Source organism: Erpetoichthys calabaricus, chromosome 16 (assembly GCF_900747795.2).
Source record: "Erpetoichthys calabaricus chromosome 16, fErpCal1.3, whole genome shotgun sequence".
Taxonomy (NCBI): Eukaryota; Metazoa; Chordata; class Cladistia; order Polypteriformes; family Polypteridae; genus Erpetoichthys; species Erpetoichthys calabaricus.
The window spans coordinates 87,601,327-87,628,668 of record NC_041409.2 but is presented as its reverse complement, the minus strand read 5'-3'; the positions used below and the strand labels follow the sequence as shown (position 1 = coordinate 87,628,668).

The window sequence follows — 27,342 nt, the reverse complement described above, 5'->3', positions numbered from 1 at the left end:
TCATTGTCGTCATAAGAGTCAACTTTGTCAGAGCTTAGAAAGAGCCGTGTCTCTCCAGGAAGTAATGAAATGACCTGGTTATTAATGTGATTAACATTAATATTTTTTGGACATAAAATAGTGCGTTGTGTTAATCACATATGCGAAAGCAGTATGGGCCATTGCCTTTTGGTGGCCTGATATGTACTCCGGTAGATGTAAAAGCAAATGAACTATTGTAGGATCTAATGCAGTTCATAAAGTTTTTACTTTCAGGCACATCGTTAGTTAGAAGCTTCTGTAGATATTCAGGATATGAATGTAAAGGAGGCAGTCTAATCTGCCCCTTTTGACAACAACGTATAAATTCATTATTTGTATTGCCAGTTGTTTCTTCTGGGAAGTTAAGTGAATGACAATGATTGCAAATGACATTCATTAATCCCAATGAATTTTCCTCAATAGTGGACTCATTATTGAAGACGTTGTCAGCCGACTGGCGTAAGCGTTTAGCAGGTGTCTGGTGTTGATGTCCGCGACGGGCATGTTTTGCTTGTGGCGTTTGAGTGCCTTGTTGTTGCATGTCCATTATTTGTGACGCGCTATTTTTGACTTTTAATTGATTCGCCTCCGCTTTGCGAAAAGTCCGTTTCAGTCTACGTCGTGCATTGTTTGTATCGAGCCTTGTCCGTTTTTGTATGTCGGTCAGTTGAGTTCTCTGCTTTTGGAGTCTTGCTTGCTTGTTTTGTGGCAGGTCATATGCGCGTTGTAAACGTCTGCGTTCATTTATTCTGTCTCTTCACTCCCTTTTTTATATGTCTGAGACGCGAGCTCTTTCTTTTGAAATCGTGCTTGTTTCGATGCAGCACTTTGAGACGCGCGCTGTATGCGTCTACGTTCAATGTGTCTGTCCATTTGGGCACGTCTCTGTAACGGGGTCACTTGAGCTTTGCGTTTTTTGATCCGAGACATTTTTTCTCCCGGAGTTTCCGAAGCGCGTTGTATGCGCCGCCGTGTATTTTCTTGTTTCATTTGTGTTCGTGTGTTTGGGTCCCGTTATCCGATCCGAATCGTTTTGTACCCGTGACCGTGTATTCATGTCTTGTTTGTTCCTCAGCGTGCGAAATATGGATAAGTAATAAGGAGGATCGCACTCACTGTTAATATGGAGCCTTTTCTGCAGTTGAACGGTTAATAGTGCTTTATTGTAAGGAGATCCACCTATGCTGCCTAGTGTGAAGGTGTTGAGATGATGTATGTTTAATATGGACGTTTCCTTTAGATATGTGGCTTTGGGTGTCACTTCTTATTGATGTGGGGGGGGGGGGTGAGGATTTTTATTGCGCGAGCGTCTTCTTTCTTTTTGTGTTCCAGGGGCTTGTTGAATCCCCCTCTTTGTGTGTGTCCCGTCCGTTGCTTGTAGAGTGTGTTGGGTGGTTTTGTGTTCTTTTTTTTTTGTGTTCCAGGGGCTTGTTAAATCCCCCTCTTGGTGTGTGTCCCGTCCGGTGCCTGTAGGGGGGGGGGGGGGGGGGGTGCGCCTTGCTGTTGTGCGCGAGCGTCTTCTTTTTTTTTGTGTGCTAGTTTTGTGTGCAATGGGTTTCGTGCGGTGCCTGCTTTTGACTACTTTTTTCTCTGCCTTTTCCTTTTTTCTGTGCTCTTTGCGCCTCATTTCTTTGACTCCTTTTTTCTGTGGTCTTGTCCGCCTCTCGCGGCCCCTCATCTGCCTCTCGCGGCCCCTCATTTCTTGGGGCGCCTGCGCAGTACGTCTTTTTGCGGCTACGGCCCATGGCCGGATGTCCCTGCGTCCATCCGGTTTAGCATTCTCGGTTAGTAATATGGATTAAAATACAAATCTTAAATATTACATGTGCTATCTATATCATATCTTGGCTGGTGTTCAAACTTGTGTTTTTGTGTATTATGTTCAGTTTTGATTCTTGTGTTTTATGTTTATGTACATCATTCCTTATTTTTGGTGTTGTCTTTGTATTCAAGCTGCCTTTATGTTCCATGTGTTTTGTGGGTTGCCCTACAAGGGGCGGGGCCCAACTGCCAATCACCACCAGGAACAGCCCTCCTCCCTATAAATCTGTGGGATCTTCCACAGTTCCTGGTGGTTCATTGTGAAGGCACTCTGGAGATGGAGAGTTATTTTGTGTTTTTGCTGTGCTTGTGCCTTTGGTGTATTATTGGAATTTTGACCTTAATGCTTTGTGTTTGACGTGTCCTCACAGGTGGCGCAGTGGTAGTGCTGCTGCTTTGCAGTAAGGAGACTGTGGAAGATTGTGGGTTCGCTTCCCGGTTCCTCCCTGTGTGGATAGCGCTTTGAGTACTGAGAAAAGCGCTATATAAATGTAATAATGAATTATTATTATTATGTTTCTGGATCACTATATTGGGACTTTAATAGCAGCAGATTTTCTTTGGTTTTTTTTTTTGTTTTGTTTTTTTTGTCAATTCCTTTGCTTCTAGCTCTTCAATAACAATGAAGCTTCATGGAGCACATTTTGTGATTTGAGAATAAATGTTTTATTTTATGAAGGTTCATTGCTTGCTGTTATTACTAGCAGGGATTTGGAAAGTGCTTTTGGAACTTATTTGGACTCCATGATCGTGACTGTCTGCACTACCGTAATTAAAGATGTGTTGCATGTTTATTAGCACATGTGTAATGAACTACATTTGATAATTTGTCTGTGTTCTCCAGTGATTCCCAATCCCATTATTACACTATTTAATTTCACTTTATTTATTTGAAGAAATTAACTTTGCATACTACAAATGGCTTCAATAAACTAGGAAAAATAAAAGAAAAAAAATGTGTGTGTGTATATATATATATATATATATATATATATATATATATATATATATATATATATATATATATATATATAATATTTTAAAGGGGTTTTATGGATTTTTTGGGAGGCCATAGAATTTCAGGCAGATTGCACCATTCTGTTTCATTGTACAGTGATATTTTTCAGTTTTTAAACGGTTGTTGTTTCAGAGTTTATCCAGGGTAGTGTTGATTTTATTTAAGGTGGTGTTTGGAGGGTCACTGATTAATTGCTCATATAGGTATTTGTGTCAGAGAGCATTTCCTCTATTACAGTAACATATACACATATACTAGGGGGCTTTGCCCCCTGCTCGTTTTGCTCGCCCACTGTTTCTCATATTGTGTGAGACTTCCGCTATCGATTTAACAGCCACACATCTTATCAGTAATCTTATTATAGTCTGTATAGCTGTGTTATTAAATTAGATTTTTGAATGATTAAATGAAGACTGAATATTCAGAATGGCAGAACCATAGAAATTGTCACTTATTAATATCATGGTCGTTAAAATGTCTTTTAAAATCCCAGCTCAGCGCATACTCTCATGTTGCAACAATTCAGTGACAGAAAATGGAGTGAAGAAATTCGAAGCGTGTGGGTTGAAAGGAGAACATTAACATGCAAATACATCACAGACATTTGCACTTTAATTTTGTCAACAAGCCAAGCAATCTTACAAATGACATTACGTTGACCAGCCCTGGCACTCCTAGCATTTTTGCTATACTTTGAGATGAATGTTTCAGTTTAATGCCTCACAAAGACCGAGGTTCTGCCACTTTTCTGAACTTTTTACAGCATTCTAGTTCAGTTTCATTCTAAATCATGCAACACTTTTTCTACATGGTCCTCTCATTTCAGGGCATAATTGGTGTCACAGGTGTTTGTGATTCCTCAGGTGGGTTTCATGGCTTCATAAGATACCTTGGCTTGCTTCTGCCCTTTGGAGTCAGCAGTCACCATTTTTCAACATGAGGAGAAGAGCTCTGCTAATGAAAGTCAAAGAAGCCATCATGAGGCTGAAGAACAAGAATAAAACCTGTTGAGACATCAGTAACACCTTAGGATGACCAAAATCGACTGTCTGGAATATCATGAAGAAGAAATAAGAACACATTGGTGAGCTCAGTAATCACAAAGGGGCTGGTAGGCCAAGGAAGACCTCCACTGCTGATGACAGAAGAATCCTTACTGTGGTAGAGGAAAATCCCCAAACATCTGTCGAACAGATCAGAAACCGACTTCAGGGGGAAGATGTGGACGTGTCAGAGGCAACTATCAGCAGGAGACTTCATGAACAGAAACACAGAGGCCAGATTGCAAGATGTAAACCACTAAAACAGGACAGTCCGATTACAGTTTGTGACAAAGGACTTAAAAGGGCCCACAGAATTCTGGGAAAAGGTCTTGTGGACAGATGAGACAAAGATTAACCTCATCAGAGTGATGGCAAGAGCAAAGTTTGGTGCCTCCAAACTCACTGGATGGCCTTCATTCTATAACATGATGATGATCCAAACATACTGCTAAGGCAACACAGGAATTTATCAAAACACGAAGCTGAGTCTCTGTACTTTAGCAACACCAGCTTTATTCAGCTTGAAACAGCAACAGCGCGGTTATTTATTGTAGCGGGATCTGCCACTCTCCTATACACAGACACAGCAGTCAGGCAGGGCCGTGGCCAAGTAGTACTGTGCCCTGCGCATTTATAATGTTCCTTGTATCACCCATCGACGGCAGGTGCTTATAGCATTTCCGCGATCTTTTCGGATTCGTTTTTACGGCGAACTGCTACAGCGCTGGAAGACTGTGATTGCTTTGGGACGCTCTTCCATGTGTCGTCCTGTTGGGTGGAATCCCACAAGAGTTTAGAAACTCACTCACACCAGCCATGATTCTTTTCAAAGGTAAAGTGCAGGTTAATTTGTTTTATGTATTTTTACTTTATTATATTTTGTATTAATCATTTTTATATGAATAGTTTTGGGTTGTGGAATGAATCATCTGAGTTTCTATTATTTCTTATGGGAAAATTCAGTTTGATATACGAGTGCTTTGGACTGCGAGCACGTTTCCAGCACGAATTATGCTTGCAAACCGAGGTTCCACTGTATGTCATTTTAGACAAACGAGGGGTAGTATTTTATTCACATTGCTTACATCCTACTGAGCCACATAGCAAGCTGCTTGCATGTTCACTACCCTTCATATTATACAGTAGGTTTTTAGTTAAAGGATATGTTTTGGAATTTTTCTATTTACTTTTCTCGAATATGAAGTATAGGGAAAGTATTGTAATCGTCCAAAAATTCGACCTCAAGATTTTCTTGACTCTCCGCGTTTTAGACCTCTCAGAGTCTGAAAATACCATTTTTGGAAGTGTGTGTGTAAACACGATAACTTGAGTACGCTTTCAGTTAGATCAACCAAATTTTGCATATAAGTATTAGGTACAAAACGTAGATTTCTATCAACTTTTGAGCTATTTTCGCTAACAGGAAGTGGTACTTTTTTATTCATGCAGCTACAAAGTCTGATTTATTCAACTTTACTTTTATAGTCCATCCGTCCATCCTCTTCCGCTTATCCAAGGTCGGGCCGTGGGGGCAGCAGCTTGAGCAGAGATGCCCAGACTTCTCTCTCCCCGGCCACTTCTTCTAGGTCTTCCTGGAGAATCCCGAGGCGTTCCCAGGCCAGCCGAGAGACATAGTCCCTCCAGCGTGTCCTGGGTCTTCCCCGGGGCCTCCTCCCGGTTAGACATGCCCGGAACACCTCACCAGGGAGACGTCCAGGAGACATCCTGATCAGATGCCCGAGCCGCCACATCTGACTCCTCTCGATGTGGAGGAGCAGCGGCTCTACTCTGAGCCCCTCCCGGATGACTGAGCTTCTCACCCTATCTTTAAGGGAAAGCCCAGACACCCTACGAAGGAAACTCATTTCAGTCGATTGTATTCGCGATCTCATTCTTTCGGTCACTACCCATAGCTCATGACCATAGGTGAGGGTAGAAACATAGATCGACTGGTAAATTGAAAGCTTCGCCTTGCGACTCAGCTACTTTTTCACCACGACAGACCGATGCGGATGCCGCCGCACCGATCTGCCTGTCGATCTCACGCTCCATTCTTCCCTCACTTGTGAACAAGACTCCAAGATACTTGAACTCCTCCACTTGGGCAGGATCTCGCTACCAACCGTGAGAGGGCACTCCACCCTTTTCCGGCTGAGGACCATGGTCTCGGATTTGGAGGTGCTGATTCCCATCCCAGCTGCTTCACACTTGGCTGCGAACTGATCCAGAGAGAGCTGAAGATCACGGCCTGATGAAGCAAACAGGACAACATCATCTGCAAAAAGCAGTGACCCAATCCTGAGTCCACCAAACCGGACCCCCTCAACGCCCTGGCTGCGCCTAGAAATTCTGTCCATAAAAGTTATGAACAGAATCGGTGACAAAGGACAGCCCTGGCGGAGTCCAACTCTCACTGGAAATGGGTTCAACTTACTCTGCCGGCAATGCGGACCAAGCTCTGGCACCGATCGTACAAGGACTGAACAGCCCTTATCAGGGGGTCCGGTACCCCATACTCTCGGAGTACCCCCTACAGGATTCCCAGAGGGACACAGTCGAACGCCTTTTCCATGTCCACAAAACACATGTAGACTGGTTGGGCAAACTCCCATGCACCCTCCAGGACCCTGCTAAGGGTGTAGAGCTGGTCCACTGTTCCGTGACCAGGACGAAAACCACACTGTTCCTCCTGAATCCAAGACTCGACTATCCGACGGACCCTCCTCTCCAGGACCCCCGAATAGACTTTTCCAGGGAGGCTGAGGAGTGTGATCCCTCTGTAGTTGGAACACACCCTCCAGTCCCCTTTCTTAAAGAGGGGGACCACCACCCCGGTCTGCCAATCCAGAGGCACTGTCCCTGATGTCCATGCGATGTTGCAGAGGCGTGTCAACCAAGACAATCCTACAACATCCAGAGCCTTGAGGAACTCTGGGCGTATCTCATCCACCCCCGGGGCCCTGCCACCAAGGAGTTTTTTGACCACCTCTGTGACCTCAGTCCCAGAGATGGGGGAGCCCACACTCGAGTCCCCAGGCTCTGCTTCCTCATTGGAAGGCATGTTAGTGGGATTGATGAGGTCTTCGAAGTACTCCCCCCCACCGACCCACAACATCCCGAGTCGAGGTCAGCAGCGCACCATCCCCACCATATACAGTGTTGACACTGCACTGCTTCCCCTTCCTGAGACGCCAGATGGTGGACCAGAATCTCCTTGAAGCCATCTGAAAGTCGTTCTCCATGGCCTCCCCAAACTCCTCCCACGCCTGGGTTTTTGCCTCAGCAACCACCAAAGCCGCATTACGCTTGGCCTGCCGGTACCTATCAGCTGCCTCCAGAGTCCCACAGGACAAAAGGGACCGGTAGGACTCCTTCAGCTTGACAGCATCCCTCACTGCCCGTGTCCACCAACGAGTTCAGGGATTGTCGCCACGGCAGGCACCGACCACCTTACGGCCCCAGCTCCGGTCATCTGCCTCAACAATAGAGGCATGGAACATGGCCCATTCAGACTCAATGTCCCCCACCTCCCTCGGGATGTGGTCGAAGTTCTGCCGGAGGTGGGAGTTGAAGCTGCTTCTGACAGGGGGCTCTGCCAGACGTTCCCAGCAGACCCTCACAACACGTTTGGGCCTACCAGGCCTGACCGGCATCCTCCCCCACCATCGAAGCCAACTCACCACCAGGTGGTGATCAGTTGACAGCTCCGCCCCTCTCTTCACCCGAGTGTCCAAGACATGTGGCCGCAAGTCCGACGACACGACCACAAAGTCTATCATCGAACTGAGGCCTAGGGTGTCCTGGTGCCAAGTGCACATATGAACACCCCTATGCTTGAACATGGTGTTCGTTATGGACAATCCGTGATGAGCACAGAAGTCCAATAACAAAACACCGCTCGGGTTCAGATCGGGGGGGGGGGGCCATTCCTCCCAATCACGCCCTTCCAGGTCTCACTGTCATTGCCCACGTGGGCATTGAAGTCTCCCAGCAGAACGAGGGAGTCCCCAGAAGGTATGCCCTCTAGCACCCCCTTCAGGGACTCCAAAAAGGGTGGGTACTCCAAACTGCTGTTCGGCACATACGCGCAAACAACAGTTAGGACCCGTCCCCCCACCTGAAGGCGGAGGGAGGCTACCCTCTCGTCCACCAGGGTAAACCCCAATGAACAGGCTCCAAGTCGGGGGGCAATAAGTATACCCACACCCGCTCGGCGCCTCTCACCGGGGGCAACTCCAGAGTGGTAGAGAGTCCAGCCCCTCTCAAGGAGATTGGTTTCAGAGTCCAAGCTGTGTGTCGAGGTGAGTCCGACCATATCTAGCCGGAACCTCTCGACCTCGCGCACTAGCTCAGGCTCCTTCCCCTTCAGAGAGGTGACATTCCACATCCCAAGAGCCGGCTTCTGTAGCCGAGGATCAGACCGCCAAGGTCCCCGCCTTCGGCCACCACTCAGCTCACACTTCGCCCGACCTCCTTGGCCCCTCCCATAGGTGGTGAGCCCATGGGAAGCGGGATCCACGTTGCCTCTTCGGGCTGTGCCCAGCCGAGCCCCATGGGTGCAGGCCCGGCCACCAGGCGCTCGCCATCGAGCCCCACCTCCAGGCCTGGCTCCAGAGGGGGGCCCCGGTGACCCGCAAGGGAAAACGCCGTCCAAAGTTTTCATTCATCATAGAAGGTTTGTTTAACCGCTCTTTGTCTCATCCCTCACCTAGGACCAGTTTGCCTTGGGTGGCCCTACCAGGGGCATAAATCCTCGGACAACAGAGCTCCTAGGATCATTGGGACAAGCAAACCCCTCCACTACGATAAGGTGGCGGTTAAAGGAGGGGTACTTTTACTTTTATAGTAATTGTTAAATATATTATTCATTTGATTTGTTGTTAATGGTTCTTTAATGTATATGATATAAAAATATAATCATTGTCATGTGGTTTACTCCTCAAATATCCATCCCCATATCTGAGTATACGAGAAAGTCGAGGGGAGAGCACTCACAAATTTTTTTTTTAATTTTGGCATCTTTTGAAATGTTTTTATTTTTAATTTGATGCTTTGATATATTTTTTTTTATATACTTTATTGATTTGTTTGTCATTGCTCTGTTTACAGATCTGTGTCTGCTTTACTACATGTTGTACAATGCACAGTATTGTTGCTGTGGGTTAGATGCTCCTGCACTGGTGGGACTAGCAGCAAGTACTTATCATTGTAATGTTTGATATAATAATAATAAACTGAGTTAAATAAATACTTGGTGCAATATGTTTAAAATATGTAATACATTTTAATTTTTCAGACATTTGGCACAGGTAGTGTTAAACGCAGTTGCTGAGATTTGTCACAGCCTTTTATCAAAAAACTTTTTAAGGGAGACTGCTGTTGGCACAGCACAAATCCAGTGCTTTGTGCTTCCTGTTCCATATCACTCTTTAAATGAATCCCCACATTCTTATTTAAATAATCTATTGCATTTTATATAAACTTTATAACGCCCCATTCACATTACAATCCACATTGCTCAATTCTGACTTTTTGCTCAGATTGGATTTGCCTATCTTGAAGGTTCACATTCATAAGTACAAGTGACCTGCTGTGCCGAACTGTAATGTGAACGCATCTGTCCTCTGAAATGGCACGCACACGTACACATTACTGTGTTTGTGCATGAGTCATCTGCATCACCAATCTCTCTATTATAAAAAAAAAATCCTAGAGAAAGACTAGGGATAAGAGACACGGAAGATGCTTAAAAGACGAAAGAGATTGGAGACGGAGCGTCTCGTGGGGACTTTAAACATGAGACTTTGTGCCAAGAGATTGACCCAGGGACGTAGAACATGAGATTCTTTCAAGACACACCCTACATTCAACCAGTATCAAATAAGAACACGGGCATCAAAACACTCTGTCGTGTCAAGGCTTTGAGCACACACAGATCCAGGGCTCTCAGCGCATATAAAGCATATAAGGACAATACGTTATAGATAAAACGTCGACGACTAAGCGAAGAAGAAAGAGCAGCGCAGAGAAAAGAGACTCAAAAGCGTTGGAGAGAAAAAAATGCAAAAAAGAATAATCTAGGTGCAAATTCAGAAAATAAGGAAAGTAATAATCAGCCCAGAACAAGTGGAATTGAAAGAAAAGCGTGTCCAGTTGAGCTCAGAATTAAAAGACAAAGAGTAAAAGACAAAGTAGAACTTAATAAAGACGTTCAAAAATGTCGCATTAGATCTCATTAGCACAAACAAAAGGAAATTATTACTCGAAAAAAGGTAAAATGATCATCACGAACAAGGTGTAAGTGGAAAAAATAGCAGGACAAAGCGAGGTGAGAAATAAGACAAAGAGTATAAAACAAAGTAAAACGTCATAAAGAGGTTAAAAAACAAGTGGACCAAACACATGCATACACATTTTAATATAATCGGAGCCATGAGCAACAACTTCATTTATTTATGTATAACTCACTTTCATACAACAGTGTAGCTTAAAGTCCTTTACAAGATGACAATAGAAAGTTAAAGGAAGAGAATACAATTAAGATTATGCAATATATATTAAAGAATAAGTAACAACAAAACAAGGTAAGGTCAGATAGCCAGGAGGACAGAAAAAACAAAAAATCCAGTTAGGCCTGAGAGAGAGGCCAGTACAATATTGATCTCAGGTTTGTTAGTGTTGAACTTGTCAAGGTTCTGTATTAACCAACAAAATGGAGACGCTAGTAGCTACTGCCTTAAACTGAACTAATTATTACCATTGGTATGGAGTGTGTCTTCATGTACCCGTTGCAGATTTCCCTTTTGTTCCTTGACACTGAAAATGCACATTATATCACTAAACATTTTGTATTTTTATGATATTCAAAAGATGGTGGTATGGGGAGCCCAACACTAATGTGAATAGAGGGCTCACTTTTCTTCATGATCATCTGTCCGAAATTGAAATTGCATATGATATGTGACCATGCAGACCAATGACAAAAGTTCAAAATGACTAAAAGTAGCCATGTCCAGGTGTCGCTTACATACGTCCAACCTGGTGATCATGTAGCATGTAGAACAGAGGTGTCTAACTCCGGTTCTGGAGGGCCGCAGTGGCTTCAGGTTTTCATTCTAACCACCTTCTTAATTAGTAACCAGTTTTTGCTGTTAACTTTTTTGCCTTAGTTTTAATTAACTTGACTCTGACCCTTTAGTGGTTTCTTTTTCCTTAATTAGTAGCCAAACAATAATGAGACACAAAATGAGTTGCCACATGACCAGCTCACCCGTGCCCATCACACAATATCCGAAAATAAAGAAAGGTGAAGGTCTCAATAAGGTTGATCTGCTCAGGTCACCAAAACATTTTGTCAGTGTTCTTAGAAAAAAGCAGAAAATCAACAGATTTGGAAATGTCTGTTGTGGCAGAATGAGAGCAGCAACAAGCCCTGGAATTAAATAACTGGTTTAATTAACAGTAAAAATGGGCTTCTCATTAAGAAACTGGTTGGAGTGAAATTGGAGTTTGAAGCCCTGATTTAGCTGCTCATCTGTTGGCTCGTTTCACATCTGATTTCTGCTTGGCTGTCATTTAATGAAGAAAAGACTCAATTCAGAGTATCAAATCTTTAAAAATATGGCTTTTAAAATGAAGGAACAAAAACTTTAATTAGCAGTGAAATCTGGTCACTGATTAGGAAAAGAGTTAGAATAAAAACCTGCAGCCATCTAAGATTGGAGTTGTACACCCCTGATGTAGAAGGAAACAATGCAGCAGAGTTTTATTTTGTATTGACTACTCTGTATAAGGGCGGCACGGTGGCGCAGTGTTAGCGCTGCTGCCTCACAGTTAGGAGACCTGGGTTCACTTCCCAGGTCCTCCCTGCGTGGAGTTTGCATGTTCTCCCCGTGTCTGCGTGGGTTTCCTCCGGGTGCTCTGGTTTCTTCCCACAGTCCAAAGACATGCAAGTTAGGTGCATTGGTGATTCTAAATTGTCCCTAGTGTGTGCTTGGTGTGTGTGTGGTTGTGTGCGCCCTACCCAGGGTTTGTTCCCTGCCTTGCGCCCTGTGTTGGCTGGGATTGGCTCCAGCAGACCCCCGTGACCCTGTGTTAGGATATAGCGTGTTGGATAATGGATGGATGGATACTCTGTATAAATTAACTTTCAAAATTTTTTAATATTTCTACTTAGTATGGAATCTGTAAGACGTGTCCTTTTGGACTTTTTATTCCTCATGTGTAGCCACTAGGAGGACCAAAGTGCAAGTTGCTGAAACTGCATAGGGCCTGAGTGTAACAGTAATTTAAACATTCAATTCAATTCTATGAAACAAAATGTTGTTTGTGAGGTACTAGACAGTTTGTGAATTTTGAGCTTTTATAAAGTTTTGCTTCATGTTTTAACTGATGTTACTGTTTAAAATTTGCATATTACTTATCCTTACTTGGTCCATTTCTTTTTGCTTTTCCACCCTGGCAGGACCCAAGCCCAAGGTGGTACCTCAATGGGAAATCCTTTCGTGCAAGCGTGTGGCTGATTCAGTGAGATTGTCTGCTGCACACCAAGATGATGATGATGATGATGAACTGGACTGATGGCTTTGATAACTACCTCTTCATCAGCCATAAGATGAGGTAAAAACAAATTGCTTACAGCTAGGTGAGGCATTTCATGTCACTGAGGAGAAACAAAAAAAACACAACTACCAAGCACACCGTGGTGAAATGTTTAATTATTGAGTGTAAAAAATGTTAATTGTAGCCGTGAGTGCGAGGGTTTCCAAACTAGTTCAGAATGCAGCTACTAGAAAGGTTCAAGCAATTTGTATTACTTTTATACAAAAAGTCTGCTTCTTTGTTTTAAAAAATCCGGTAATTAAAGTAAGTAAATTGTTCACACAAAAATAAAGAGAAAGTTGATAATACACACAAAAAAAGGAAAAGCCTCTTGTGTACGTTTAAGTCTTAAGTGTGTTGGTTGAATTTGTAAAAAAAAATATGGGAAAACCACACCGATCAGCCTCAACATTAAAACCACCTGCCTAATATTGTGTAGGTCCACCTCGTGCTGCCAAAATGGCTCTGACCCATCGAGGTCCTGTGTATCTGACACTATGACGTTAGCAGCAGATCCTTTAAGTCCTGTAAGCTGTGGTAATAGACTTGTTTTTCTAGCAGATCCAACACATGGCTTGAGCGAATTGAGACCTGGGGAATTTGGAGGCCTAGTCATCTCTTTGAACTCTTGGTCATAGTTCTCAAACCATTTGTGTGTCATTTTTGCAAAATATTACTTTGGCTGCACTAAGTAAGCATTTGAGGCAGCATGCTCCTTGAACAGATGGAAAGTGCTATAATACAAGTGAGACACATTTAATAAAACATTCAGGAGATACTGCCTCTATAGATAATGGAGCAATAAGGCACTTGCTGCAACTTGTTTTGGGCATATTTGTACATTTCTGCAATCTCTGTACTATGGAGGCACCATATATTTCTTAATCTTCATCAGATTGTTATTTTCTAACTAAACTGTAATGATTCTAAAAACCAATTTAAAGATTTTATGTCCTATAATCCACTTGTGTTACACATACAATCTAAAAAAAAAAATGTCCATGAAAATAATCTCAGGATACTCGTTTCACACAATCCACATGTCAAGTCATCCAGTTGTATGCTCACAACGTGCAAAACACATACAGTTTTTACTAAACTATTGTTTGATAAATACGTCTCAAAAATGAAATTGGTGCATAAACAGGAAGTGTGTTCAGATGGGATCAAGCTTTTAAACTGACCAGTAAATGAGGTGGGGAGGCATGGTCTTCAATTCAAAAGCTCGATCCTCTGTGAATGCAGTTCTTGCTTGAGCAGTACTTTAATTTTACAGAAGTTTTAGTTAACAGTATTTCAGCAAAAAAAATGCATGTGCCTTGCATGTTGTGAGAATACAACTGGATGACTTGACATGTGAAGCAACATAAGATTGGTTTTCCCCAGGATGTGTTTCCACATCATTTGTTGCTGTCCAACATTGTTCACCGTTGGTTTCTATTGCATTTGCATTTACCTATTTGGCTGAAGCCTTTACTCAAGGCGACTTATGACATTTCTGATAAAACTGGTTACATTTCTTCTGGTTTTCCAGTTGGACCACTGGCAGGTCACGTGACTTGCTCAGGGTCACACAGTGTCAGTATTGGGATTTGAACCCACAACCTTAGGGTTTGAAGTCCAAATCTTTAACCACTACACCATACCGCCTGACATTGTATTGTAAAATTTCTTTTTGTGTTCGTTCTGGAGGAAAACATGAGATTCAAATTATTTCCTGGCCATCACCACAAAAAACATGTGAGTGACAGATAAAAAAAAATACATCGAACCCAAGCAGTCACCTACAGATGAAAACATTCAGCGGTCAGTTCATTAGGTACAGTATTAAATGGGATTCACTTTTGCTCTAAAGCTAATGTTGATTCGCATGATAGAAGTCAGTGGAGAAAGGAATCCGTGGTAAAACTGGTCTATCCTGGAATCAAGCCTTAAACTCTGTCTGTGTGTGTGTGTTTTCCCTTTTGCTCACAGAACCACTTGAATTCATCAAGGCATGAATTTAATGTATGGAAAGGATGGTTCAAGGATGCTCTTCCAAATCAATTCCCAACATACAGTATTCTTTAGATTTTTTACCTATTGGGAGGACCTCTTCTCAGAATATCTCATTAAATCTCGGCCATTACAAAATCAATTAGATTGAGGTTTGCGAACTGGCCATGCTAGCACATTAAGCTGAATTCGCAGTCATGCTCTTTGAAATATTTTCTAGCCTTACTGTGTGGAGCATTAACCTGTTGAAAAATTAAATTTGCAGCTGGGTACACTGCACCCTAGAAACGATGTATCTGTCAGCAAGCATTTTATGATACCCTGTGATATTCAAGCCCTCCTGCCTCCATCAGCACCATTACAATGTCACCAGAAGCTGCAGTTGTTGAGACCTGACAGGATGGATCCTTGAACCCTTAGGATTACTGCTCCCATCAGCATGAATTATGAATTCATGAAATGAGATGATGCTTTCTCATTTCTTCTGCATGCATGTTTCTTTGCCAACTATGCTATTAAATTTTCAGTTTAATTTATTCTTACTAAGTGCGCTTCCACTTAAGAGCCCAGGGCTCTATCCGATAATTACAAGTCTAGCTTAGCCAAAAGACAAGAAACTTGAACACACATCCAAATTTTAAATCGAACAGAGAAGGTATTATACAATATTTACAAAGAAATATTTCATAAATGCAGGAGTGTTCTGTTTTTGCTTAAAAGTCCTAGGCCTGTCGCATTATGAAAGTGATTATTCCAAAAACAATAGCATTTGGGCACAAAATGGCTGAAAAATATGTCATCTTTTGTGATGACACATGAAATCAAAGTGGACCAAGTACCATCACTTAGGGTGAAAAGTGAAAGAAAATAAGCAAATGAGTTGCTGACTGAAACACAAGTGTCTCATTGTGATGGTCCAGGCGCTGGCTTCATGCCTCTTTGATGCTTACAGGAGACTCTTTAACAGCAGCATTTATTTCTATAGCACATTTTCATACAGACAGTGTAGCGCAAGGTACTTTTCAATATGTAATTAAAGGAAGTTAATATAAAACCGAAACAAATAAGATTATGCAATAATATTATATAGTATGCAACAAAGAAAAAAGTACGGTCAAATGGTCAGGAGGACGGAAGGGGGGGGGGGCCTCCAGTTAGGCTGGATAAAAAAACAAAATCTGCAGGGGTTCCAAGGCAAAAAGACAGCACAGCCCCAACTGGGCATTTTACCTAACATAGATGTTTAACCCAAAACCGCCGATAGTCCGCAATGACCGCGATGAGCTGGGCAAATGAGGACACACACAATTCACAAGGGGCTGGTGAAAAAATGCCAGGTGCTTTTATTTAAAATTAATGAAAGCAAAAGTGTGTTCAAAAAGTGCAGTGCTTCAGTTCTTCCATATAAATAAATAAATCCATAAAACCAGTGATAAATATGTGAAGGCTAGACAAATCATAAAAAAACAAAACAATTAAATAAATCAAATAAAACATGGTTAAAATCCAGGGACAGATTTTTCGGAAATATGAGCCCCAATGCTTCCTTCTACAACCTTGCATCACCCCCGCCTATCCTATCTGGACCTCACAGCCAGAGGAGTCACAACAACATTTATTTCTATAGCACATTTTCATACAAACAGTGTAGCTGAAAGTGCTTTACATGATAAAGAAAGACAAAATAAGAATTAAAATTAGGGAACACTAATTAAGGTAGAATAAAAGTAAGGTCCAATGGCCAGGGAGGACAGAAAAAACAAAAAAAACATCCAGATGGCTGGAGAAAAAAATAAAATCTGCAGGGGTTCCAGGCCATGAGACCACCTAGCCCACTCTAGGCATTCTACCTAACATAAATGACCTCAATCAGTCCTCATTGTATTCAGGGTTCACATGGAAGAACTTGATGATGATGGTCATGTGGACTTCTGGCCTTTAATCCTTCAATATAGAGACATCATGGTGCTTTGAAATAGGTGGTGGTGGTGCAGATCGCCACCACAAAAAAGCGGAAAAAGAACAGAATAGAAAGTAGGGGTTAGTACGGATTTTGGAGCCACCATGATTAATAATGATAATTAATTGAATATACAGAGCATCAGGATTAAACTAAGATGAAGCCATGTTAAAGTAATGTGTTTTCAGCAGTCACCCGCCGACAAGTGCAGTCAATACCTGCCTCAGGTCTCCATTGCCAGTCCTTTGGCTTCCATGAGGTGCCATGCTGAGCTGCACACATCTCCTGCCTCCGGTCCTTTGGTGTCTTGAGGGAGACATTGCATAATGGGCTGCCCCTACTCCCCAGCATCGCTCAAGAGGAGTGCACCTTCTTCGGCCCTAGGCTCCTCTCCCTGAGACTCGCACCGACCACCTGCCTCCATTCCTCTTTCTCTCTCTTCCTCTCTCTCTCTTTCATGTTAACTTCCATTGTTTCCTTTTCGATCTGTCTGTATTTCTGTAATTTGTCTTGTCCTCCTCCCTCTCTGTCATGCAGACTTCTTTATATTGCCTGATCAGGTGCACACTCTGAGGTGTGAATGGGGCTACTGACTGATCCACTCGCATTTGGACGCAAGTTTGTGATTAGCCAAGCACCATCATCAACCCCAGAGTGGCGTCGTCGTATGCACTGCCTCTCCCATTCCAAGCCTGCACGCTCTTGGGATGTGATTATTTATTTAAAAATTTGCACGGCACCACTGTCCTCTTATTGCACCCAACTGTCATCTACACTACTTGTATATCAATTTCTCTTGTGCTAATGGGTCGAGAATTTGTTCTTTTTTTGGGTCAAATTGGATTGCATTTTTGCCATAACTAATTTCTGAGTTGAAGTCATAAACATTAATTGTATTTTCTAGTTTAGTGTGGTTTCCACACAGAGGTGTTTAATCACACATTAATAAACTGAATGGCTAGTTGAATAATTGAGTCCATGGATTGTGGGGTTCATGGACATCGCTTGTCTCTGTACCATTACAGGAGACGGTGCTGGCAGCAGTATTTTGATAATGTTATAAAGATGATCCAAAGTTCATTCATTTATTTAAAGTTGCTTAAAATCATGAATGCTGTAGTGGTGTCAATGCCTAAAATATATGTTGTGCTTCATAAGATAGTCTTGAATAAATGTCTATCATCAAGAAACTGCAGAATTTACTAACAATGCCCTCAGTTCTCTTTCTAAAGTATTCTTAACAGCCACTTGGCATGCACAAAAAAAAAAAAAAACGCATTTCATTTTGTTTCATCGTGGCTTTTTTCTGTCACACTTAGTAACTATGTGCAGATGTATGATAGCATTGGATTTTTCAAAAATGTTAGGTTTTGCTTTAATAGAAATGAAATGATAAGACTACATTTTTTTTTTTTTGAGTCGCACTGCAATGCAATTCCTATCTGTATGTTTGTCCGTTAGTTATGTAGAATATCTATCCATTCATTATCAAAATCTGCTTATAAATATAATGTGTCAAAATAATACATAGTGGTGAGCAAAACAGCCAATTTTCCTTTTGTTTAGATTGTCCTGATGCTAATGTCAAGCTTTAGAATATTAGAACACTCTAGACGAGAATAGGCCATTCAGCCCAACAAAGCTTGCCAGTCCAATCCACTTATTTCTTCCAAAAAAACATCAAGTCGAGTTTTGAAAGTTCCCAACGTCTTACTGTCTACCACACTACTTGGTAGCTTATTCCAAATGTCTACTTTGTTTCATTACCGTAAAACTCTATAAAAAGAGACTTTTTAGAACATTAGAACAGTCTGGATGAGAGCAGGCCATTCAGCCCGTCAAAGCTCGCCAGTCCTATCCCCTGAATTCCTCCAAAGTAACGTCAAGTTGAGTTCTAAAAGTCCCAAAGTTGTTCCGTCTGTCCCACCACTTGGGAAGTTTTGTAATTATAAAACTTGTTTAGGGGGGTTGCGAGAATGGAACATTGGTCCTTAAGGGTTTGGCAGCACCGTATGTCATAGAATATAATCCGAAACCAGTAAATATCCAAAGCATAGGAAATCACGCAGAGTCCAAAAGCCTTCTGGTTTCAGTTTAGACTTTTAGTAAAGATTCTCTGCTCTGGCTGCAAAGAAAGCTGCAGTTCCTGAACGCAAAGACGTTTTTATACATGGCTTAACATAGATTACATACCTTGACACAGCAGCTATTCTAATAGACAATACCTTGGTGCGATCAGTCAGGCCCACCTTAACCTCCTTAGTGTTGCATTTTTTCTCTTTTCATTTTTGCCTTGAAACATTACATATTTATTTAATCTCATCTTTCTACTATAAAGTGTGCAAAATACTAAAAGTACAAAGTCAAAAATGTAGAAAGTATAATAATACAAATAATAACCATGCATAATAATAATGCTGCTAAATACTGTATGTACTGTAAAAATGTGTCGCTTGTGTGGTATGTCTTGAAGCATGGTGTAGTACAATCCAACGGGACAATAGTAGCATGATTCCTTGCGGATTTTCTTTCTAGGCTGAACAGCTATTGAACAGCACACTGCACATGTGTGATTGACACGAGCATCCCTTTCAGATTCCTCAGAATTGCTTTAGATTTCACTGTCCTTTTCAGTTTCACTGCCTAAAGACAGATTCACCTCATCATCACTGCTCGTATCACTGGCTCGTATCGTTTCTTACGAGACGCCTTTATGAAGCTAGGAGGAGATGTGTCTACACCTTAGCTTGGGTAACATTCGGGCCTGTTGCTCACACATGACACGACTCTATTGTTTCTTGAGCAACGCTCCGCACTAATGCTGTTGGCACTTTTACAGCCCGAGTAATCTTCAGGTGTAACGCTTACACGAGTCATATATATATACAGTTGCCTGAGTGACCCTCGCGAATAATACTTTTAGCACTGTTTTTACAGTTCAAGTGATGCTCAGGTCTAACATTTAAAGAGGTTAATAAATTATGCCCTTCACATTCATTATTCATCACTCATAGCCAACACCTGTTTGGCATTTTGTCGTCTTTGTATTCTAATTATCCAACGTGTGATAATATACAGTATATAAAAATATCCAGTAAATATTCATGTAGATCCGTTTCCACACAATCGCCTCTTTTGGACCCATATATTTCTCAAAAAAGGCGTCTGGATGAAAAGAAACAGAGGTAAACTCTTTTGTGGAAGTTCAACATGGCTGAATACAACCCACAAAGAGACAAAATGATGTAATCGTAGACAAAAGCTCCAATCCAGCAAGGCATTTAACTTATTACATAAATAAGTTGAGAAAAAAATGTCAGTTTGAGCAGTACAGATCTCCTTGTATCTTCCCATCGGCACACTCCTGCTGCCTGAGGGGAATTGTAGTCCCCATGTCTGCACAGGTTTTTAGGTTGTCCTGCTATGTCAAGTCCCCCTCTCCTCGATATGCCATATATAGCCTGTTTTTTAAGCTGGAGCAATGGTAATATACGTGCAGAATTTTGTGACAAACAGACATATGGATTGCAATTTTATTTATATTGATGAGCACCAACTCCTGGAACCAAATTATGCCATACTAAACTAGAGGCTTCACTTCAAACTTGTACAGCAGTTGTTCTTAGATATTTTTCTCCCACACGACCCATACTTGCCCTTCTAAGTGTCTTTGAATACCAATCCATGACGACCGTCAGATTGGAGGACTGGCGTAGGGGCTCCCCATTTGGAGAATTGTCATCGACAGTTATACCAGTGCAATGTTTATTGCTTAAACTGCTCAAGGTACGCCACTTCACAAACCGTAAGTGACCTTTTGCCATTGAATACAATGGTGAGTCACGATTCTGCATAACCCAAAAGGTGCCCCACTCACGACAACCCCATAGTTCAATACCAATCTAACGGGTAATTAGTAAGTGTGAAAATGAAACAATGTTTTTTTCCTTTAAGAACAGCCAACCTGACATATACAAAATCTCAGCAAGCAGAAATAATTCAATCAATACTGAATCTCTGTGCAAGAAAGGACAAAGCCGACTATACTTCCTTAGAAGAGTGGCATCCTTCAACATCTGTCATAAGATGCCCCAGATGTTCTTTCAAACAGTTGTGGCGAGTGCCCTCTTCTATGTGGTGGTGTGCTGGGGAGGCAGCATTAAGAAGAAGGACGCCTCAAGCCTGGACAAACAGGTGAGGAAGGCAGGCTCTATTCTAGGCATGGAGCTGGACAGTTTGATATCTGTGGCGGAATGATGGGTGCTGTGCAGGCTCCTATCAATTATGGAGAATCCACTGCATCCACTAAACAGGATCATCTCCAGATAGAGGAACAGCTTCAGCGACAGACTGCTGTCACCATCCTGCTCCACTGACAGACTGAGGAGATCGTTCCTTCCCCAAACTATGCGACTCTTCACTTCCACCTGGAGGGGTAGACGTTAACATTATACAAAGTTATTGTCTGTTTTTACCTACATTTTTATTACTCTGTAATATTGTTTTTTTGTATCAGTATACTGCTGCTGTAGTATGTGAATTTCCCCTTGGGATTTATAAAGTTATCTATCAATCTAATCTAATCTAATCTATCTAGTTCAAGAAACTATGAAGCTGAGTATTCCTTATATCATGTATTATGCCTTAATTCTTGTATTAAAAAAAATCTTAAAAATCATTGCTACTTACGTTTGGGAGAATTATTTCTGCTTGCTGAGATTTTGTATATGTTGGGTTGGCTGTTCTTAAAGGAAAAAACTTTTCACACTTACTAATTACCTGTTAGATTGGTATTTAGAGTTGTACGTCAAGGGTTTTATGCACTGTATAAAGCTCATAATTCACAGATTCAATGACGCGTCTTCAAAACAAAGTTTGGGGTGCAAACCGGGTTGTCTCTTTTGTTGTCTGTGGACAAACATAAAGTAAGGAAAAAAGAAATAACATTGTATGACGTGAATCCCGTATATAGGAAATAATAAGCAAGGTGATGGCAAGCGGTCATCTCCAGTGGAGCTTAATAAACGTGTCTGGTTGGTTTCTCAGTGCTGTAGGGAAAGAAGACGAATACAGACTTTAGCAGCAACACCACCTCTCATCTTGGCAGGTTACTACATCTCTCGAGTGAGCAAGACTGTGAGGAAGACCACTGACACACATGCATGACATGTATGTATGTATGTGTGAGTGTTTTTTCTTTCTTCATCCTTACCTGTACTTTTCAGCATACTAATTTATGGGAAACCTTGCAGAGTTCCTTTTCACTTTATCTGTATTCCTTTTGAGTTCAGCTTCTACTTCTAAGTCATGCTTCAGGGAAGAGTGGCAGGCATTTGTAATTTGTTCCAAGATGACCTAATAGCTAAGGCTGCAGGTTCTTGGAATATTAATAAGAGTACTTTGGCCTTTACGGAAGTATACTTGTGGGTTTGCTGGTGGATTTTTGTCAAGAATGAGAGAGGATCAGAACTTACAAAATAATGATCTGAAATGGTCTAATTAATGGGGAAGATGCCAGTGGTTTTTAATGTCAACACCGAGAGTGATAATTAGATATAGCATGATTGAGAGTGTGGCTGTTTCACTCTAAAAAGTCAAATAAGGATAAAGTTGTTTGTTAACGAGCATTCCTGCTTTCTCGTCCATGAGAATGATTAATTCACACATCAAGATTACTTTATAATAAATGAAATCTAGATGAGTTAAGGGGTGTTGTGCTTATATTTGCATTTAATCGGGAGTGTTTGTGAGGTCTGTTGAGATAATTTGATTGTATTTAATTTAGTAGCATCTCAAATGATGCAAAAAAACATCTGGAGTCTGGGTACATATTTTAAATTCATTATTGCTCTGAGGAAATTATACCTTCATCTCAAAGCCACATTTTTGCACTTGACATTGTTATCTACAACAGGGTTTCTTCAACTATATTTTTTTCTTGCAATCCAGTCTTGCCCTTCTTAGTGTCTTTGAGTCCCAGTCTATGACAACCATCCAGTTCCTCACTTGGAGAATCACCGGCCGGCAGTCATAGTGATTGCATAACCTCTTTAGTGTTAGATCCGAGCATCACTCAGCCTGTAAAAACTGTGCTAAAAGCGTTAATGCCGAGCGCTACTCGTGCAACAGTATAGGCGTGTCTTGCGTAAGCGTCAGACCCGAGCATTACCTGGGCAACGGTGTAGACGTGTCTTGTCCTAGCCTCATAATGGCGTCTCATAAGAAACGCCTCTTACCAGCAGTGATCACAAGGTGTATCTGTCTTGAGGCAATGAAGTTGAAGTGGTCAGTGAAACGGAAAGAGATTCTGAAGGTAACGCGAGCGTCACTCACACATGTGCAGTGTGCCGTTCATATCATTATTATTACTAGTCATTAAGCCCGTTACAATAACGGGCGCTAGAACAGTAGTGCATAAACATTAGTAGGAACAGTCTATATTAAATGGCAAGGGACCTTGACCTCATTCTGTTTGTTGGTCGTATTTTTATTTGTCTTTCTGCCTTTCTTTTTTTGTTGATGTTTACTTGCTGAGCTGACCGTTCTTTGTGGGCTGCCGCCGTGTATTGTGTGTCTTTAATCTTCTGTGACAGTAATACTGTCTTGTACGTCCTCTGGCTTTTACGTCCGTAATATACCTTTAATTTTCTCTGGTGGTAATACAGGCGTGCGCGTCGGTAATATGCCTTTAATTTTCACTGACAGTAATACTGGCTTGTATGTGGCTGTAATATGCGTCACTGTGTTGTGTACCTTTAATTTCCTCATGCAGTAATACTGGTTTGTATTTCCGTAAAATGCCTGTAATTTTCTCTGACAGTAATATCGCACCGTGCCCCGCGCATGCACACTTCACCAGAAGACGCACACAGGGATTTTATTGAAGAGGATTATTCATCATTAATATTGTTTTTTGTATCATTATTATACTTTCCACACTTCTGACTTTGTACTTTTAGTGAAAAAATATAACGCTAAGGAGGTTAAGACACCTAGTTAGTGCTCTTTAATAAAATGTTTTTAAGTAAAACAATTTTATTTACTTTAATTATAAATGCATTAAAAAGCAAAAAATACATTTTTCTTTAACCACAATTTTCGTTGTTATATGTGACTAAATAAAATCGTAGGGTGCATAATTTAATCGATTTAAACAATTTTTGAAACTTGCTTAGCATGGTGGGGAATTAGTCTTGTTTTTTTATGTTTTGTGATGAAAGTAGCTATTCTATTAATTAATTGTATAAATTAATTTATGTGCGCTCCACGATTTTAGTTAGTCACATACTGTATAACCACGAAAATTGTGGTTAAAGAAAAATTTAGTTTTTGTTTTTTAGTGCATTTATAACTAAAATAAATTAAAATCTTTTTACTTATAAACTTTTTTTTTAATATTTTTTGCTTTTTAGCTTTTGAGTATTTTGCAAATTATTTTTCTTTAATCATTTTTCATGAATGGGAAGATTCTTTAAAAGTATTACATAATATATCTTCTTTGTAGAATTATTTGAATACTAAAAAGAATTATATTTTAGTCTCTATTTTTCTGTTCAGGCTCTTATGGGAGTAGCGCTCAGTCACTGCAAAAAAAAAAAAAAAATATCGATGACAGAACATCAAACTTACACCAATACTTCCTCACCGTGATCATTAAGGCTACTCCTTCCCAAGAGTAAACAAGTAAATTCGGCATGTATATTCACACATTCCAGGCAAGTGGGGGCAATCTGATGCATCTCTCATTTGTATGCTCCTATATCTCGCTATATTCTTTTTCCGTCATTGTTGTGTTACTTAATCACTTAACTATTGATTACGGCGAATTTTGTTACATAATTGCATCAGTTTTGACAGATTATTGTGTTGTCATCGATACTGAACACGTATGCAAAATTTGATGAAATTTGCTTCGCCAAAAGTATGTTTAAAATCAGTTGCACGATTTGACCCAGTCAAACAAAGAGACAGAGGAGTCCAGTTAAATAAAATAGTTTAAAAAGTGGAGATGTCTGTCATTTTAAATTGTCGACGCCTTGCCTGAGAAGTGTTCCAAAATCTTGTATTTCTGGTAGTGTTTTTGTGAGCACCCCTTTCTGAGTATGTATTTGTTGTGATGTGATATTTTGCATACAAGTTAATAAAGAATTTGTATGTCTTTATTTGAACTTAGGCAAAACTAAGTCAGGAAAGTGAATTTTACAACATAGTTGGAGGAAGTGCTTGAAACAAATGCTTCTCTGCTAAAGTCTCTCTTTCAACCCCTCGCAGGAAAGCCAGGCTGCCTAACTGCCAAGCTTTACCTTAACATATGGTTTTGGGGGAGGGCATGTGTTAAAATGTTCTATCACCCCATTGGTCTGAAGAATGGCTGTTTGGAACTGACTTGTATCGGAAGCCTTTAAGTAATATGACGCCCTATTGGCTGTAGGGGTTGGACAGTAAATCTATAAATTTGCTCACTCTCTCTCTCTTACCAACTGATGAAGGAACAGCTCACACACACCATGAACTGAAAAGGGCAACACAATGAAGAGCACAGCTCGGCAGCCATATTGAGACAAGCAGGCGGCCTGTTCTAAAGAAAGCTGACCACCAATGATGCCTTAACTAGAGACATTTTTATGTAACTAACAAGTCTGTGTGCCGCCTGAAACTACACATCACCATTTATCAGGTTGTATGGTTGCCAATATTCAAATGTACTTTGCATATTGTTATTATTTATGAATGTTATCAATAATACATTATTTTCTGTGTAACTTAACTCCTGCTTGTCTTTTACTACACCTAATTGCCTGAGGTTATAGATGTAGAAGGGAAGGTGGGGAGAAGTTATATGGGACAATACCTTATAAACAGTGGTAAGTCTGTGAGATTTGAGGCATTCTGACAAAGGCTACATATTAATAATACAAAAGGGGAAAGTAGAGCAATATATTACTCTACCAAGACACAACAGTATTTATGTAGTGTCTTGAGATGTGAAAATTATTTCACTTTCGTTTCCAGTTTGTTCAGCCCCGATGAAGGGGTAGAGTCCCAAAACACGTCAGCCTGATGGACAGTAATATGAATATTCAATGTCAGAAGTTTTAACTCCTCCTGATCATGTGGCTCTTTGAGATTGAATTGATGGCTATTGTTGTTTTGTTTTCTTTGTCTTTTCCAACAGGTTAATAGAGCAGCGTCTTTCATTGACTGAGACCAAGTATGCCTCCAGGTAGCCTTACACGCTCTGTCCACCAGAACAGTCCAGTCATGGATCACAGCAGCCAGAGGCGAGTCAGTAATCATTGAGGACTGAAACCTGTCTTGCATCAATACGGAGAGATAGGCCATACGGGACAGCAGCCTTTCCCTTCCTCTTTTTAAACCTTGGATGATAAATCTAAAACTGTGGATCAGTGATGGGACATTATTTGCATTGCAAGCCCAAAGGTTGGGTGAAGGATATTTACTTTGTATCATAGGCTGCGTGCATATTTTTTTAAAAAAACGCACACAAAAACACAAAAAAAAAAGAAACAAACCTGCAGTGACTTTAATTGCTTTGAATTTGCTCACAGATATTTTGTCTTATATTTGTAATTTTTTTTTTAATTGAATTGTTTTTGTGAACAGTTTTCTTTGAAAGTCTGTTTAAGTTATTGAGAAATGATTAATGGAAGAACGTTGTATTTTATTATTGTTTTTTTTTTTTTTTCCTTCTTCCTAATTTACCCATTTGGTCTCAAACTGTGTAATTTAAGTATAAAACTCATTTCTCTCGCTTTCTTGTGAATATATAAATAGAAAAGATTCAAGAAGTTACGTTTTTCCTAAGTGGTGGCTGAAGATATCTTCCTGAAATGATGCAACAGGGAGTCGGTGTTGGAAGGTGCCAGTGTCGGGCACTCTTCTGGACTTTTTGTTTTATTTTTTTTTCTCTCCATTTCTTTTGTTCCTTCTGTATTCCTTTTTTTTGTTTCTTTCAAAACTTGTGGATGGTTACAATTACGGTTGACCAATAACCTGTAACTTATCATGCTTTATTTTTTTATCCCTCTTGCCCACTGAAACTGAAGTGATACTCTGAGGTGGGGTATGAAGGAAATTAAGATATGTGCCGCCAAATCTCATTGAGCAGCTCGCTTTCAAGTGAAGAAAAAGGAAAAGACAAAAAAAAAAAAAGGAAACGACGGTCCTCAAATCTGCCATCATGCTTCTACGGTGGGCCTGTTCCTTTACGGTAAGCACCCATCCACTAATTTGTAAGACTGTGTCCTTCTAAAAAAAAGAAATCCATGAAACCTGTGACAGTATTGCACTGCAGCGTGTGTAACTTTGAAGTTAAGATTCTGGGATCAGCATGTGCTTAACACCTGAAGTCTCCCATTTTGTATTTGTTTCCGCTGGTCATTTATTCTGTATGTTGAATTTCAAAGTTTGCATACTCCTGTGTCCTCACTTCAAAGGGATTATTAAATACAGGTGTTTGGTTATTTAAGCTCTTTTCTTGGTCTTTGTCTTCTCTCTAAGCATTACCTGTCATGAGCTTAATGTTTTCCTACTGTACGTCTGTAAATCAAAACTGACAGAATGTGTAGCTTCTTATAGTACGGGTTGAGGGTTGCCGCCTTTTGGGTCACTCAGGGTCGTGATTCACCGTCACTTTCAGTGGGAAAGGGTCGCTTACGGTTTGCAAATTCGAAACAAAAATCAGTCCACTGGGAACTTGTGGAAGTGATGATGATAGTGGATGCTTAGCACATTGCAAAAGGACCTAAAAATTAATTACTGAAAGATACAATATATCTTCACCGGCCACTTTATTAGTTACCACCTGTTTGACTGCTTGTTAACCCTAATATCTAATTAATTAGCCAATCACATGGGAGCAA

At 40.9% G+C, this 27,342-nt stretch overlaps 1 protein-coding gene across 2 annotated transcripts in view; it reads left to right on the top strand.

Annotated features, from left to right (window-relative positions):
- The window catches only part of mta1 (metastasis associated 1), a 127,511-nt gene extending 100,563 nt beyond the window's left edge, over positions 1–26,948 (top strand). For both annotated transcript variants that reach the window (XM_028821138.2, XM_028821139.2), the window contains 2 exons: positions 12,368–12,522; positions 25,635–26,948. In XM_028821138.2, coding sequence (XP_028676971.1) covers positions 12,368–12,483 — 116 coding nt within the window. In that variant the 3' untranslated portion in view covers positions 12,484–12,522; positions 25,635–26,948. The remainder of the gene's footprint in view (positions 1–12,367; positions 12,523–25,634) is intronic.
- Positions 26,949–27,342: the final 394 nt, after the last annotated feature.